At 43.8% G+C, this 18,045-nt stretch overlaps 1 protein-coding gene across 1 annotated transcript; it reads right to left on the bottom strand.

Annotated features, from left to right (window-relative positions):
* Positions 1–16,161: 16,161 nt before the first annotated feature.
* LOC147506039 (uncharacterized) lies at positions 16,162–17,060 on the bottom strand. The gene is made up of 2 exons (XM_086605682.1): positions 16,938–17,060; positions 16,162–16,815 (listed from the first exon to the last, which is right to left on the bottom strand). Exons 1-2 carry the CDS (start codon positions 17,058–17,060, stop codon positions 16,162–16,164), a joined length of 777 nt encoding a protein of 258 aa, XP_086461808.1.
* Positions 17,061–18,045: the final 985 nt, after the last annotated feature.

Raw genomic sequence — 18,045 nt, 5'->3', positions numbered from 1 at the left:
GCTCCAAAAAGGCCAGTGGTTCTACAAGGACCCCATACATCTGAATGGACTAACTGAAAAGGAGCACTAGAACACTTATTTAACCTATTTTTGTAAGTAGCACGACGATGTTTAGCTAACTCACAAACCTCACAACCTAAAGACTGAATACTAGAAGAAATACTGGGAACTAAACTTCGTAAACTAGCCAGAGGAAGATGACCAAGACGTCTATGCCACTGAACAGGAGAGACTGAGACTGTAAGAGCCTGCTTCTGGTGAGAGTGCCCATAATCATCTTGAAAGTAATAGATGCCCCCATGCTCATACCCCCCCACCAACTAGTGTCTTTGTCTGTAGATCCTGAAACACAACATGAGTGGAAGAAAACATGACATTACAATGAAGAGATTGGGTGAGACGATGAACAGACAATAGATTAAATGGGAAATTTCGAATAAGCAAGACTGAGACAAGTGATATATTACGAGTTAACTGAATAGTACCCCGACCAAGAATACTAGCCTTAGCCCCATTTGCTAATGTGACATATGATGGTGTGTGAGTATACATAAAACTAGAAAACAACCTGGGGATTACCGTCATATGATCGAAGCTCCCGAGTCAATAACCCAAGAGTTGTTACCACTTGTATGAAGACATGTTTTACCCGAATCGAATCGCTAGGGTCGCAGATGGGGTAGTCGGACAAACTTGATGAACTGGGAATAGCTTGTATCCGCTTCATCGGGGCTGCAAAGTCTTCTTGAACTTCGTTGAAAATCGGTCCACTTTACGATCAACTCTTTGTAGCATTGTTGGCTTTGTGCAAAGGTGGAAGTCTGTTATATCCCAACAAAAATCAGCACTATGATTTGTGCGCCCCCACAATGCTCACAAGGCTCAAAACGCCAATACCCGACCACGCCCACTCTCGGGTACGACCCCCCCCGACCCCTCTACCCCTCTACCGCCATTACCACCGACGGAAGAGGGGTTGTTATTCTTGCTTGGAGGGATCAATAAAGCCGCGACTTTGTCATTGTGCCTTGGAGGAGGTGCGATATCTGAGACAAGCGAGTAAGCCTCAGATTGAGTAGGGAGCTTAGATTCAGCTTGAACTTGGGCTTTCACATTAGCAAACTTCGGGAGTAGCCCGGATAGGAATTTGGAGACTTCGAAATTCCTCCCTTTGTTTCTTCAACTCGATTTATGTCCGTAGTAAGTGGGTGATATATATTCAGTTCTTCCCACTTGCTACTTAAGAGAATTGTAATATTCAGAGATAGACATATCTCCTTGAGTGAGATCAAAGATGTTCTCATACAACTGAAAGATACGAGAAGTATTCTGAGATTGAGAGTATGATTCTTGTAGATACTCCCAAATCTCCTTCGAGGTTTTAAAAAACCGCACAGTATTACAAACATCTTTCTCCATAGTATTCCATAGGAAATTCTTAACCAAGGCGTCATCTTTTGTCCAGGTTGTCTTTCCTTTATCATCTGGGGGATCTGTCAAATGATTTTCCTTACCTTTTCCAGTAAGATAAACAGTAACTGCCTCTGCCCATTGAAGGTAATTGGCAACACCCTCCAATTTGACAGAGGTCATACCAACAGAGAAAAACAGACGTATACCGAATTCATCGGATTTTGGAACAACATCAGTCATTGTAAAGAGAAGAAAAACTCACTTGATGAAAACGAATCTGGCGCAAAAAACCGAGACGGACGTCTCCTCTTTATCAAATCTTGAGATTGCGGAAGGCGAAACAATACTAAGACACCAACTAATACTAAAACTGGAACCTTGGAACTGAGGATCTCTCTCCTAGCATTCTCTAAACAGAGTCGGCTCCGATACCATGTTATTTATGCTAGGAGATACATATGGTGGTTAGCTTGTTAGGTTAAAGGGATTGAGTGTGTAGAAGAAGAAGAAGAAGAAAGGATGGAGGCACAAGAAGAAGGTAGGGTTTAGAGTATATTTACCCTAACCTACAATGCATATATTTATACTAGAGATGGAATAACCTAAATAGCAACAAGCTAAATAAGGTACGGTCTCACACTTATAGAATGTGTGAGACCGACACTACATACTTCAACAAACATTAAATGTTGGGGTTTTCCCTCTAGCTATGAGAAGACGTAGAAGAATATGATGGGAGAAGATGGAGGGCTGGGCAGAAGAGAAGTCTCACTCGGCCAAATCACACCGTCCTAGACTTGGTAATCGAAGTTCAGTTCGGCTCTGTGTGGCCGCTCCAACACTTGGTACTGAAAATTGTTGCGTATTTTGCAATTTGATTTTTTGCTGATATTTCGTTACAACTGAAATGTCGGCCATATATTTGCACACTAGACAATTAGAAATAGAACATTGTTGAGGGTTGAAATCTATTCTGCACGGACACACGGACGCGGATACAGACACAGACACGACGACTCGGTTATATCTCAAAAAAGTAGGACGCGGACTCGGCAAAGGATGCTGAAATTAATTAATATTTATAATTTTATTTTATATAAATAAAACGTTAAAAACTAAATTAAGTGTATCAACATTCATAAATTCAAAACTATTCAAGATAAATAGCCACAAGATTAAGTTTAATATTTCCTAATCAAACTTTAAAAATATGTCATAAGTCTTACCAAAATAAAAACTTGAAAAATTGAGTTTTTTAGTATTATTTTCGAACTCGTGGTTGTTAAAATGGAGCAAATATACTATCATATTTTCGAACTCGTGGACTATTATGGCCTTATCGAGGCCCATTAGGCCCAATGGTCTGAGTTGAATGGGTCTAGGGAGTCCAGGATAAAGAAAGAGAACTGGTGAAATACAAGAGGGAAGGAACATGTACGTAGATGGGGAGAGACGGGAGGATGTAAGAGCATTCCAATGCATGTCAATGTTATTCACCTTTATATAGGCTCAATTTTCTTTCTTTTCCACCGTTTTGGTGAAAAACAAGGTAAGGCTGCCCAATGCAAAGGTGAATATTAATCTCGGACGGGATGTTAGATGTAAAATCGAAAAAACGCACCGGACGGAATGAAACATCCCATCTGAAGTTAAAAAAAAAATCGAAAAAAAGTCGAAAAAACACATGAGACGGAATGAAATATTCCGTCCGAAAAAAAAACAAATTTTTTTAAAAAAAACACACAAGACGGAATCTAACATCCCGACTGAAGTTTGCAACTCAGCCACTATCTCGGCTGAAGGTTTCACTATCGTTTTGACTTTGGAAAATAGTCACCTTGATATTCACCTTTGCATTGGGCAAAGGTTTTTGACCATTTGAGGTGAATATTGTCACATCCCATTGATATTCACTTGCATTGGGAGTGCTCTAAAGGGAGTTTGCAGACTGGAAAGTATAAAAATGAACAAGATAAGAGCAAGTCCAATGGGGGAATGGGCTGCTAAAGGCAAATATAGCACCCCAACCACAAAAATGTCATTCCAATGGGGCTGCTAAAAGGGTCTTAAATTTGGAATGAGTCAAAAACCCAACCAAAGTTAAGACCTTCGCTAGCAGCTGCTATAATAAGTTTGGGAGACAGACCACATAGTTTCTCATGCCTGCTGTCTGTGTGTTAAATTTCGACAGACGGCAGAAATTGTGTCATCCATCCAAAAAAAATTCAACTTAAGTTACAAAATAATAGACGGACGGCGGAAACTATGTCGTCCGTATCATTTAGCGCTTCAAAACAGAAAACGCGATTGGATTGGTTTTTTTTATTTTGGGGTGCCAAATTTGGCTGGGCAAGCTAAAAGACCTATGTGGCACCTTTTAGCAGCTCTCCATTGAACTTGCTCTAAGTTAACTAAAAGGAGAAGGAACCCTAGTAAGGAGGAGATAGACACTAAGAAATTTGAGGTCATACAATGGCACCGTTTGTCCACGGATATGAACCCACGACCATGTGGTTAAAAGGGTGTATATGTGAAGACGTTATGGTGCTCGAGTTTGTTTCTAAATTATTGGGCATCTAGGCATTCCTACAAAAATGGCGCATCACTCAAGTATTTTCTGCACCTAGATATGCACAAAGCAATGGCCAAGGAGAGGCCACAAACAAATCCATCAAAAAAAATCTCCAAAAGAAATTGGAGAGCAAGAAAAACCAATGGCCATAACAACTTGAGAACATCTTATGGGCATACAGAACAAGAGCCCGAGCCAGTACCAATGAGTCTCCTTTCACACTTTGCTTCAGAATAGAAGCAGTCATACCATCAGAACTTACAGTCACAACCACACGTTTTGACATCGTCGAATCAAGAGAAAGTGACAACATCTTAGCCAAAGAAGTCGTCATCCTAGAGGAGCGAAAGAAAACAGCTACAATATCCCTTGCTCGGTACCACCAAACAATCCAACGATCTTACAACAAGAAAGTCGCCCCAAGATCTTTTCAAGCTGGCGGCCTAGTCCTCAAAAAGACCTTAGCACCAGCCAAGCTTAACCCAACTTGGGAAGGCCCATACATAGTTCACAAAGTCATTGGAAATGGAGCGTACTAGATCAAAACTCAGCTTGGTGATGTGCTTCCCCGACCTTGGAATATAACTCTACTCAAGCATTTTTACCAATAATCTGTCTCCAGATGTATCAATCAATTGAATAAAATTTCATCAGCATTTCGCGTATATATGTTATCCTTGCATTACATGAGTACCACGCATCTTACACTCGCTGCCCGATCTGGGATATCAAAATAGCCGACCTAGCACCAACGCCAGGGTTGAGCACGACTCAACTATAATTACCACTCAGTGATTAATTATCAGTCAAATTCAATCCACGGTCCCCCAAAAGGACCGCAAATCAACTTAACACCAACGCTAGGGTTAAGAACGATTCAACTATAATTGCCATGCAAAGGCTAATTATCAGTCAAATACAATCCAAGGTACCCCCCAAGGACCACAAGTTAACTTAAGGCCTTTGAAAGGATTAAGTTTGACTCAACTATAATTACCACTCAAAGGCTAATTATCAATCAAGAATCAATAAGAAGTTCCCCCAAAAGGAACCATTCAATCAATACACACACCTAAGGACACAAGGAAACCTAGGTGCTAACTACGCGCATCTATCAGGCCGTAGACAGACACTTACGACCTACAAGCATCAGATGATCTAACGAAGTTCAACAGGTCGTTGAGTCTACTACTATGCATCACAGGTCGTCAAATAACAAATAAAAAAGCAATGGAACCAATCACATTCATGCAAAATTCAAAGACAATCTCATTCAAAAGCAAGTAAGTAATTTAAATATTTTCACTTAATACAATTTCAGTTAGACGTTATAGGCCCCTAGGTATCCTGGGAAAACGACCTCAGCATCCCCATAAAAAGTATCAATATCAACAACAAAAAAGAATATTATTCAAACACTTCATCCATCATGAAAACAACTTACAAGAAGAATAAGATCAATTGACACAAAGAAGATTCTCCACATTTAAGGGGTCCAGTTGACAGCCCTCTTCACCAACAGAGCTGCTAGCCGGATCACCACTTGCATTCAGTACTTATGTGGCAACATCTTACAAAGGAAGAATAAGATCAATTGACACAAGGAAGATTTTCCATATTCAAGGGGTCCAGTTGGCAGCCCTCTTCACCAACAGAACTGCTAGCCGGATCACCACTTGCATTCAGCACTTATGTGGCAACATCTTCAGTGGGCAGAGCAGCAGGAGCAGCACCCCGACCGATTGGTAGATTAGATCGTCTACTAGCATCTGCAATAATACTTTCCACAGTAACTGTTGCAGCCCACTTTCAACAGACCTTTTGAGGGTTTTGTACTTACGTTCTAGTGTCATATAATCATCCACCAGAACGTAGACATCCCCACTTTCTACGAGACCGACCAGGTCGTTGAATTCATTCTGAGCTCGTTCAGCAACAGCCTGCAATTGTTTGCTCTCAGCAACCAAATGCGCTACCTCCACCCTTGAAGCATCAAGAAACGGTTGCAACAAAGCCACTTTCCCAGCCAGATCCCCGACCTGAGCTCTCATCCCCACCACTTTCAGCCCGTTCAACCTCTTGCACAACCAGCAGCTTGTCATAAGCCTCCTTCGTAATCTCCAACTCCTTCTTGTACACGTCGGAGATAGTTGACATCTCCCTCAACTTCCTATACATGGCTAGGACCTAACAAACCAACAAAATAAGTCAAAAAAAGCAACAACTCAAAACACAAAATAAAAGTCAGATTGGAAAGACACTTACAAAGCATAGCGAGCGATCCATATCTTTCAGGTTTGCCTCCATGTCCTTCCCAGTCTCCAACTAGTGCCTATCTCCATCCATGGTAATACTTTCCAGCAGCCCATTCGTAACTAGTGAAGACTTGAAGCTACAGTCCGTATTCTTCACTAGCCGCGTCAACCCACTTGCGGGTTATAGTAGGTGATGACCGTTCTATCCAGAACTTCAGAATCACCTAGGGGTGCAAGTGGATATCAAAATATTCGAATCCGATTCGAATTCGTATTCGAAAAATCAGATATTATCCGAAAATTTTAGATTCGGATATTTTTTTTTATGTCCGAACTGGTTTCGGATACTACCATATCCGCATCCGATAATATCCGATCCGATTTAAAAAATTAATAGTTATTATATATAATTTATTTTTTTATTGTATAAAATATTATATAAAATCATAAACTAATAATATAAAACTATAATAACAAAATAATAATAATAAATGACAAATATATATATTTATAATAGTTTTTATAGTGGTAAAATGAATTATTCAAAGCAAATAAAATTTTAATTAATTTTAATTTTTGGATCGGATATTATCCGATATCCAAATCGGATTCAAATAAATTTTTTAATATCCGTCGGATTCGGATTCGGATTCGGATATAGGTATAAATTTTCGAATTCGGATTCGGATACAGGCATATCCGCATCTGAACCTATTCGTTTGCACCCCTAGAATCACCACTCTTGTCACTTGGGGCCGCACTACCCGACCCCTTATACTTTTGAGCTGCTGGCTCAGTCTCACTAACTTTGTTCTTGCCCCGGGCATCAGCCACGCCCACATCAACAGCCAGCTCTTTCAAGTTCATCTTCTTCAAAGGAGCCCGACCTGACAACGAACGACCTTCCACCACAACAGGTTGTTCCTCAGACCCAGTTCGGGTCCTCTTAGCCCCCTCAGGTTCAACCACCTCAGATCGCCTCTTCAGCTAAGGCCTACGAAAGGGAGCGGGAGCATCACCACCTCCCCCAGCACTCCCACCTCCACGACCAGCCCTATCACCTTCACCCACCTCAGCTCGTCTGGACATAGGACGGCTACCAGAGCCTCCTCCAGCAGTTCTCACTCCAGAAATAGGTGCTCTCCTTTGGTCCTCTCTCTCCATCTCAGTATCTAAGCTAGAATTAGAGATATCAAGTACTAGCTTTCGAGCCCTCTTCTTCTGCTCAGCTTTCTTCCTGTTGATCTTCGCACCACCTCGTCTCTTGAAGTAGTGTGCAACCTCCTCCAACAAGGACGATTTTTCTTCCCAACTCAACCTAGCAAAGTCTTTAATAGCCCCCATCGAAGTTCGACCACGAATTACGAACTCTGCAAAACAAACAAATGTTAGAACGTAATCATATCAACTCATAACCAAAACAAACGACCTACAAAAGTAAACTACCTACATAAACAAACAACTTACACAAGTAGAACTACCTACACATGAAAATGACCCCCACAGATAATGACCTACCATCAGTCCTCACACAACGATTCTCTAATTCACATCCAGAAGGACAATAACTCTCCACAATCAACAAAGGCCTACGCCACCACTCCTCTTTACTCAAACCAACTATCACCGGTGATTTACCCCTCATCACTTGGAAACCAAAGTTCATAGTAGAAGATATTTTCACAGTAAAGTGCTCCAGCACGTCAAACAAACAAATATTGTAACCTCTCAGTCTCAACAGATCCAGAACATGCAACACCCTCCAACTATTATCCACAAATTACAAAGGTGCCTTCCCACAAAAGTTTAGAACTTCCAAGGTCAGACGTGAGAATGGCAACCTCAACCCCGCCTTCAGTTAGCCATACATAATTACAACTAGGGGTGGCAATGGGTCGTGTTGGGTCGAGTTCGTGTCGTGTCATACTCGGGTCACGTGTTAGGAGAGCAAACCCAAACCCGACCCAATTACTAATCGTGTCAAGTTTGTCAAACCCAAACCCAACCCGCATATGTAACGAGTTACCCAACGGGTGACCCGCTAAGCCAGCGGGTCAATTTCGGATCGGGTTAACAGATAACCCGTAAGTTTTATATTTTTTTTGGATAAATAATATTTATTAATCTAAATAATAAAAGAACTTGCAAAAGTGCGCAGAGTTGTTGAAGCACATGCATCTGCTGAACGCTTGAACCAAACAAGTGAAACAACCTGTTAACCAAACAAAAAACATAACCAAACTAGAAACAACAACCATGCATGTCCAGTTTATCCACTTTGCTACCTGTGGGCAAACCTATTATTAAATAAATGCAAATATTATTGTGACTTTGACGGCTTCATTGTTCTCTTTATATAATTGAGACTAGGGTAAGGGTTCAATGTTAATGTACGTGATAATATATTTTATTGAATGAATCTATAATATTCTATATGCTGGATTGCCAGCTTATCCTTCTAAATCTAGTTGATCATTTTCTGTTTAGTATTTTCTTTTAGGTAATTGGGATTATGAGATTTAATAAAATTCGGAAACATATATGTTTAAGGACTTAAAACAGGTCATACAGGTCACGGGTTGATGACCCGACCCATTGGACCGGGAACTAATCGGGTATACTAACGGGTTACCCGGGTTAACATGTGTGACCCTAACCCAACCCATTTATTTGATGGGTTTGGCGGGTCAACCCTTAAATGACCCAAAAGCCTTTTTTTCCAACCCAAACCCGCTAATTTCGTGTCGGGTTCGTGTTGGGTTAGCGGGTCGTGTACAAAACTGCCACCCCTAATTACAACCCCACCATCTCGAGGCACATAATATAAATCAAAAACATTCTTCTCACCACTCAAGTCGTATATCATCAGATCGGGGCTATCAATCCCAAACTCCCTTCTCAAGTCCCCAAAGTTATCAAACACCGACCTAGACACCGCCTCCTCAGTCATCGTCTCCAGTGAAGAGGACGATGACGCCTAACCTCCACTATGTGCCCTAACGCCATCATCTCCATCACTTATAGTTCTCTCTTTCCACTGATCCAACTCCACGTTTCCACTCAAACTATCACTAGTAATCGACATTACAAAAGTAAAAGAAACAAAAGATCAAATTTTTGAAGTTCAAAAGAGACGCACGTGAAGACGAAAGGTTGGAAAGGTTTTTCTTTCACTCTGCTTTTTCTTCCTTTGTTGATAGAATGAAGAAATGAAAAACCTTCACACGCAAAAACCCTTTAGCTGCACAAATCTCAAAAACAGACAAAATGTTTTGCCTTCCCCAAAACGTAATCATAACCTCGCCCACAAACTGCCGCGATTTTGGGCCTATGGATCAGATCCAATAGTTCCCGCATATTTTCCCAATCGTTCAAACAAAACCAGCTGTGCGACACGTGTTAAAAGCTTTATTTTATTTTTTCTTTTCACACGACAGCTGTCCAAAAAATAAATAAAATAAAAGATCTGTATAAGTACCCTCCGTTCTCAAACATATCACTACGGCACACATGTCCACAATCCAGGTTGTATCTGCATAGCTCGTACATCACCAGCTCGTACCACGCCACCATGACATACCAACGACCCAGACTCAGGTCATCCCAAACATCAGATACAACCATATATGAAAGCAAATGATCTACAGTGATCCTGAAGCTCAATCAACGCACCAATCAAGGAGACATTTATTTTATAACATCAGAAGTAATGTCGAATCATTAAGATAGCACAAAATATGGATCTACACTTGACAACGGCCTGGAGAAAATAAGAAAAGTCAGCTCAAACATCTATAAGTAGAGAGAGATGAACTATGTAAGGCTTGATTCAAATTTACCCAAGGAACTTGATACGTAGGCAACTCTTATCCAAAGAAAGAGTGCAGCCATTCCTTACCAAACTCAACATCAGGTCGTAGACACAAAATCCATACCTCTACATAGAACAAGGAAGATATTAGTTTGGCCTACAACTGGATACCAGAGCAGTGTGGAGCTTGTAAAATATTTGGGCACTCTGAAGAAAATTGTCCATTAAACAAGGACGAACCTGTGACCACATTTACCCTTCTAGCATTGCGTTGTTGAAAAACATGAATGCGTTTGAGGCCTCTGACTATTTCTTCAGCCACTTCCTTCACCTTTGCACGGTATCTTGCATTTTCATCTTGTGCTTCCTTCATTTTTCTTTTTGTTGATCGATAGCCATCAAGGGATTTAAGGGAACTGCTCAGCGAGTTTTTATTACGATATTGGAGAAGTTCGCTCCCTAGGGAGTCACCACCAACAACCTTTTTATCTTTGTGTTTAGAAGCGCAAATTTGAACCTTCTCCAACATCATTGCATTTTGCTCTTTAAGTCATTAAATTGCTCTTCCATGTTATTCAGTTCCTAAACTTTTTTTGCAAGTTCAGCTAACATAATCGACTTTTCCTTCCCCAAACTTGAAAACATCTTCTCAAGGCTTTTTCGAGCAACTGAGCAATCGCTAAGCTCATTTTGTAACTGATTCTCATCCAGTACTGGTTCTGGTGGCTTCTTGTCCTTGGGCATACGAGTAGGCTTAAGATCAGTGAAGCATCAACGGAATTGAGCTGAGCTTCCCTTTTCTTGTCAGAAGATTGTGACTTTTGGATTCGGTGTTTAACATCATCAAGGATGGTGAGCATTCCAGCAACTCTTCTTTGCATTTTTCGGCCTCCATCTTCTTTAGGGAAAGCACTATTATGGTCTTGGATTATTTTCAATAGTAGCTTCACATTTGTTGTTAGGCCTACAAAATGGAGAATGCCCATAGTGATCGAGTACATATCGAAGCAAACATCAATATGCAAAAAAATTAAATGCGGTTAAAAGGGAGATTTCTTCTTCCAAACAGAAAAGTCGCCAAAGTTAAACAGAGAAGAATGTGATGGAGAAATAAATATTAAGAAGACAAATTCTTTCCAAAGATGAAGGCAACTTCACATTCTCAGATGCTTGGGTAACTACTACGAACGAATGGAGAAAGAAGAAAGTGATGAAATTGATGGAAGAGTAGTAACACACCGTCGAGAGAATCCTCAGAAACGGCAAATAAGGGAAATAATTGAAGAACTCTCGCAACGGAATCAGAATTTGTCTGCTGTATCTCACTCACTAACTCTCTCTTTTTCCTCTCTTTTCTCTAGGTCTAGCCTCACTTTAGATAATGCCCTCCCCTTTTCTCTCTCCTTCATCTATCTTTTTATACCACTATTCTCTCTCATCCTAGCCATCCATCTGTTTCTTCATCTCGCGGCCTTCCGTTCTCCATGTGTAGGGTTGCCGTATAGGTACTAAGTGTCCACGGACTGATCTTGTGCTCCACCGCTCCGCAGCACGTGTTGCTTCTGGTCCATCTCATCGTTGATCTAAGACATCCCAAATCCTACCACTACAGATGCCCCCTCTCGAGGTCGCGATATGCATGCTATTGGGGGTTCAAGAGTCCCCTCAATCCCCTTCTTTGACATCCACGATACCCTGCACCCCCACTGTAAATTGGGCCACGTGTGTCCAACACGCGCAAGGGGTCAGTGCCCCTTCGATTTCTATGCGTCCATGTGTTGCTTTTTGGCTGGTCCTTTTTGGTGTCTCCTCGATTTCAGCACCTCCAAATTATGGTTTTGCCCCTCCCCTTATAAGAGCCCACTCAAACTTCCTCCTTTCCCATTCATACTCTTTCTCTTGCGTTTTGCTTCCTATCTACTCCTCATTTCACCCTCGTATCTCCGGTTGGTGTTTATTGCTCCCTGTGCCTGTTCCACTACCTGCGCTCCAGCACCGGGATGATTTTAGCATTCACAGGTTGGTCTTCTCCCCGAGCTATCTCTCTTACGCTGTTTTTCTTTAGTCACATTGCTTCGATTTCTCTTTCCCTTTTCTTAAAATTGTCCATCTTCTTTTTCGACGTCCCATTCTGATGTCGGAGTCCGATTCCGGCTACTCGTCCTCCTCCCCTTCTAATACGGTTGCCTCACCCCCTCCCCTTGACCCCTCCAAGGCCCCTTCCACCTCAAGGCAGCAATTGGCTCTCCCTCCCCCACCGCCGCATAGTCGTAGACCTAATTTAGAAGCGGTTAAGGCTGCTTACGGCATCCCCGCTGATGTCATCCTGGAACACGTACCTGACCTCACCTACTTCCCACACTTAGTCCCATACAAGCCGGGGTGTCTTGTAGCCACGGTCGGGCAGATCGTCGCCGGCCTTCGCTTCCCCTTAACTCTCTTGGATGTCGAGGTATGCAATCACTTCAATATCCCTCCTTGTCAGGGCATCGGTAATTTTGGCGAGTCATGTACGCCGCGAACCACTACAATATCTCCGGTGTACCCAAAATAACATGCTGCGACATGGTCGCTCATTATTATATAAAGAAAAGCACCAAAGATGTCAGTGTAGGTTATCATTCTTTTTGTGTTCGCCCTAAGAAACTGTCATTTGTCCTCCGCGTCACCTCTTCAGACAAGACGTGGCACCACTATCCGCTGTACATATCTGGAAACTTTTTGTTCGCGGATCTCTCCCCTGACTTGACTCTTAATCATCTTGCCTTTCTGCCCAACAGTGAGTCCCCCTTGAATTTCTCCCCTTGTATGTGTAGTTCGCTGAATGAACCCTAATATCCTGGTTTTTCTTCCTCTGTTCAGGTTGGAGACCGGATTTGAAGTCGCACATTTATGCTGGTGTGAGCTCTTCCATCTTCTAAAAACTCCGCGATTTAGGTCCCTCTTAAGCCGCAGTACTTGGAGTCGACCCTCATACTTGCACTCCGCTACTATCAGACCCTCAACTGCAAACCATTGGTACATACAGCGGCCCATTTTACCGCCCACCTCCCCTCCCAAAGAGCGTAAACCTCGGGATTCTCCTCCAACACCTAAGCCCCACACTAGAAAACATCGTCCACCTCCCACTAATACTCGCAAACCAGCACGTCCCACTCCTCTTTCCCCCTCTGTCCGCCCCGCTTCTCGCTCCTATCAGTCACTGACCACCTGGGAGGACCAATACCTCTCCCCTCACTCTCCTACTGCGGACTCCCCCTACTCAGATATGAACGTCTCTAAGAGGAAGCTATTTGACAGCGACTCCGATGATGATGCGGTAACTGAAGTCCTTCCTACCGCACCTCCCACTTCTTAATCTGGACCGCTTCTTAAGCGTCCGCGGACCTCTGCGTCCGATGAACTAGTCTCCACTGCCCAGTCTTCCATTCCCACCACTCTTGCTCCTCTTGCTCGCCTTACGCAGCAGCCTGGAAAAGAAACCGCAGACAACCCTCCTGCCTTCCGCTCTGTTATATGAGTCCCACCTCCCTAAGGACATATAGCATATGCAGAAGAAGGTTCATTCGATCACCACCGGACCTCTTTCTACACCGGCAGGGAGAAGGTGCTTTTCCTTTTCGCCTTTCTTTTTGTTTTCATCTTTACTCTCAGTTGTGTAACTCCTCTCATCTTCTCAGATGAGCCTGGACATATCTTACATGATCCACGACTGTTTGGCACCAGATCCAAGGTGGACACACTGGAGGATACCTGTGCTCAACTCAAACAAGACCTGGAAGCTGCTGCCCTAGATAAGGTTAAGGTTCAGGATGAGCTCCATCTGCTGAGGCTTCCCACCAGGCCTACATGGACACGGTCAATGATCGCCTAAGCAATCAGCGAGAGGCCCTCCTCTAGCAGCATACTGAAGCCATGGCCACCCTCTCTCAGCAGCACAAGGACGCTATCGCGGCTCTTCTCAAGCAGCACGAGTCGGACATAGACCAACTTCAAGAGCGCTTTAAATCCCTGGCCGATAAGCGGGTGGCCAAAAAGATCAAGGAAGAACACGACCGCCTTATCAAAGAGGGCCTTCTGCTTCCTGAACAGCCTGCCCCCATTGGCGGATCCGCAGTGGCTCTAGTACCCGAGGGGCCCATCCACCCTACTGAGGCCTTGGAACCTGGAACTCTTACTGCCCTTATCGAGGTTATTAAGACATCCGATGATGCGGTTATCGAGGAAGCCGCGGACGTTGTGATCTCTGAAAGTGTTTAATCGCTACCCCATCTTTGTATTTGACTGTGATCTTTGAACTTGTTGAAATGTTACACCTTTTTGTATGTTGATCCGTTGTGCCACAATGTATTAAGGAAGTGTCAAGTTTTTGGTCTTCTCTCACACCGCTGTCTTTCTTCTGTGTTTAACTCTTTTGATGAAATATAAATTCCCTTACGTTGCTTTTATATATGTTTTATGGGCTTTTGGGCCTTTGCAAACTAGGGAGATTGTACTGTTTTCTTTGCCTTAGGGGGCGAGGGGGGGCAACTCTTCTTGCCCCCTGCCCTTTTGCTCTACTCGGACCTCATGTCAGTGAAAGGGGTAACTCACCTTGCCCCCAGCTCACCTCAGACCTCATGTCCAAAGAGGGACAACTCGTCTTGCCTTGTTGGTGATTGGACCTCTCATCCGCGAACGAGGGAACTCCTCTTGCCCCGACTCGATCTGGACCTCATGCCCGCGAAGGGCTCATCCCCTCCTGCAGTCTCTGTTCTGACGCTAACTCGAAACTCAAAGCAATATTGCCCCCTCAAAAGTTCTATGGTATTATATATTTACAAATAGCTCAAGTCTTTCATTACATTCACTCATGAAATTTCTTCAATAGTCTCACATTCCAAGGCCTCTCAATCAATTTTCCTTCCGTGGTTCGCAACCTGTAGGTGCCTGCTCCTCCTGTATCCACCACAACGTAGGGCCCCTCCTAATTCGGATCCAACTTCCTATCGCTTGCTTTCTTGGTGCTGGGGGTCACTTTGCGAAGCACGGAATCCCCAACTTTGAATCATCGTAGCTTAACCCTTTTGTTGTATTGTCTTTGGAGGTGTTGATGATACTATTCTAGCCTTATGCGCGCTGAATCCCTTCTTTCTTTAGCCAAATTCAAGTCCCTGGACAATATGCCCCAGTTCAACCCCTGTTCGACAGCTTTTGTGCGGGTCGTGGCCACCACCATTTCCGACGGTATCACTGCCTCCATGTCATATGCTAACGAGAATGGAGTCTCCCTGGTGGTTGTCCGTGGTGTGGTTCGGTAAGCCCACAACACATGCCTCCATACCATATGCTAACGAGAATGGAGTCTCCTTGGTGGTTGTCCGTGGTGTGGTTCGGTAAGCCCACAACACATAGTTCAACTCATCGGCCCACGCCCCCTTCTTATCTTCTAGTTTCTTCTTGAGGTTGTTTAGTATGGTTTTGTTGGAAGATTCGGCTTGTCCATTATCCTCGGGGTTGTATGGGGCCGGGAATCCCTGTTTCACATGATAGGCTTGTAAAAAATCCTTCACCTTGGACCCTGTGAACTGGGTTCCATTGTCCGCGATGATAGCATACGGTAGCCCGAACCGACATATAATGTTCTCCCATAGGAACTTGATCACTTGAGCCTCCTTCACTGTTGTAATGGTACGGCCTCAATCCACTTTGTGAAATAGTCCGTGGCCGCCAACATGAACCTCCTCTTGCCGCTGGCCATGGGTAGCGGGCCTACAATGTCCAAGGCCCACATCGCGAACAGCCATGGACTAGACACATTATGCAGCGGCTCGGCCGGAGCGAATATTAACTGGGCGAACCTCTGACATTTCTCACATTTCTTAGCAAATTCCATAGCATCTCTCTTCATGTGAGGCTAAAAGTAACCCTGTGTTATTAGCCGATGTGTCGTGGTCCTTCCCACTCAGTGACTTCCACAATCCCCCTCATGCAACTCTGCCAGCATCTCATGTGCCAGCTTCGACCCCAGACATCTCAGTAAAGGCCCATTGAAATTCTTTCTATACAACTATCCATCTAGTAGTGTATACCTTTGTGAAGTCTGTTCCAATCTTCTCCTTTCTTTTTTCTCACTCACCTCCTGTCCGGCCAAAAAGCGCTTGATGGGCTCCATCTATCCACCATATTCTGCTCTGGTATGCATCACTTCCGCCAGTCCCTCCCAACCTCCCCACTTTGATCATTATTTCCTCTAACCCAAGCATGGCCGCAGCTACGTAAGCCAAGGCATCTGCATGCCAATTCTCCCCGCGATTCAAATGTACGAATCTGACCTTCGTGAACTTCGCAGCCCACATATGCACAACCTCCAAGTATTTTGCCATCCAAGGACACCTAGCTGCAAAACCGCCGTTCACCTGGCACACCACCAGATTCGAGTCTGAATATAGTGTAAGCTCTTTCACATCCAAACCCTCAGCCATCCTTAAACCCGCTATCACTACCTCATACTCCGACTCATTGTTAGATGCTGCGAATCCCAGCTTCATGGTTTGTTCTATTCTGTTGTTCTCCGGAGTAACTAGCACCACCCCAATTCCACTGCCCGTATCCGTTGCAGACCCATCCGCAAACACTCTCCACCCGTTCCTCTCATCCCATGGGTTTAAGGGATCCTGCTCCACTTCTCGTTCAGGTTCCAGGACCATTTCTTCCCCCCACGTGGGATCCTTGGCTGGGAATTCCGCCAAGAACTCCGTACTGCTTGAGCTTTCTCCGATGTCCTGATCTGATATTGGATTTCATATGAAGTTAACATCACGACCCACTTCAGCATTCTTCCGGACTTCTTGGCCTTCAGGGCTTGTTTGAGGGGAAGATTTGTCACCACCACCACCGCATGCACCTTAAAATATGGCTTCAGCTTCAAAGCTGAGAAAATTAGCACCAAAGCATACTTCTCCACTCGAATGTACCTCGTCTCAGCATCCAACAAGGTTTTGCTCTGGAAGTACACCGGTTTTTCCATCTTATCCTCAACACAGACGAGGACCGAGCTGATCGCATACTCTATAACCCCCAAATATAAATATAGTTTTTCTCCTAATTCAGGCCGTGACAGTAATGGAGCCTCCCCGAGATACCTCTTTAATTCCTAAAATGCCTTCTCACACTCCGCCGTCCAAGAGAAATCAATGATGCTTCTTAACAACCAATACAGTGGCCGGCATTTATCGGACGACTTTGAAATGAATCTGTTTAGTGCCGCGACCCTTCCTGCCAGTCGTTGTACTTCTTTAACAGTCCGAGGCGAAGGCATTTCCACCAAGGATCTTATATGTTCGGGATTAGCCTCTATCCCCCGCTGTGTAACAATATACCCCTGAAATTTGCCAGTGGTTACTCCGAATGTACACTTCTTTTGATTGAGTTTCAAATTGTGTGCTCGCAGTATACCGAATGTCTCCCTTTGACCTGCCAAGTGCTCTTCCTCCGACATACTCTCCTCCACCATATCATCTATATATATCTCGATTCCCCTTCGAATTTTGTTCTTGAACATCTTCTCCCCCAACCGTTGGAAGGTAGCCCCCGCGTTCTTTAACCCAAAGGGCATTCTCGTATAATAGTAGGTCCCCCTTTCCACCATGAAGGATGTCTTTTCTTGGTCCGGTTCATACATTGCCACTTGATTGTATCCCATAGAAGCATGCATCCATAAATGAAAACACTTTGTACCCTGCGGTTTTATCTACTAGCTCATCTACTTGCGGCATAGGATAATTGTATTTAGGACGTTCCAAGTTAACATCCATAAAGTCCACACACATCCGAACCTTGCCATTCTTCTTCGGTACCGCGACTACATTAGACAACCAGTCTGTGAACTCTACTTTTATGATGATCCCCGCTCCCTTCAACCTGGCCACCTCCTCGCAGATCCCCTCTGCGTACTTCGGCCTCACACTCCTCATCTTCTGCCTTACTGGTTTCGCACCCTCCCTCATATGCAG

Source organism: Coptis chinensis, chromosome 4 (genome assembly GCF_015680905.1).
Source record: "Coptis chinensis isolate HL-2020 chromosome 4, ASM1568090v1, whole genome shotgun sequence".
In the NCBI taxonomy this organism is placed as follows: Eukaryota; Viridiplantae; Streptophyta; class Magnoliopsida; order Ranunculales; family Ranunculaceae; genus Coptis; species Coptis chinensis.
The sequence above is the reverse complement of the archived record's forward strand: the minus strand, read 5'-3'. Positions and strand labels throughout refer to the sequence as shown.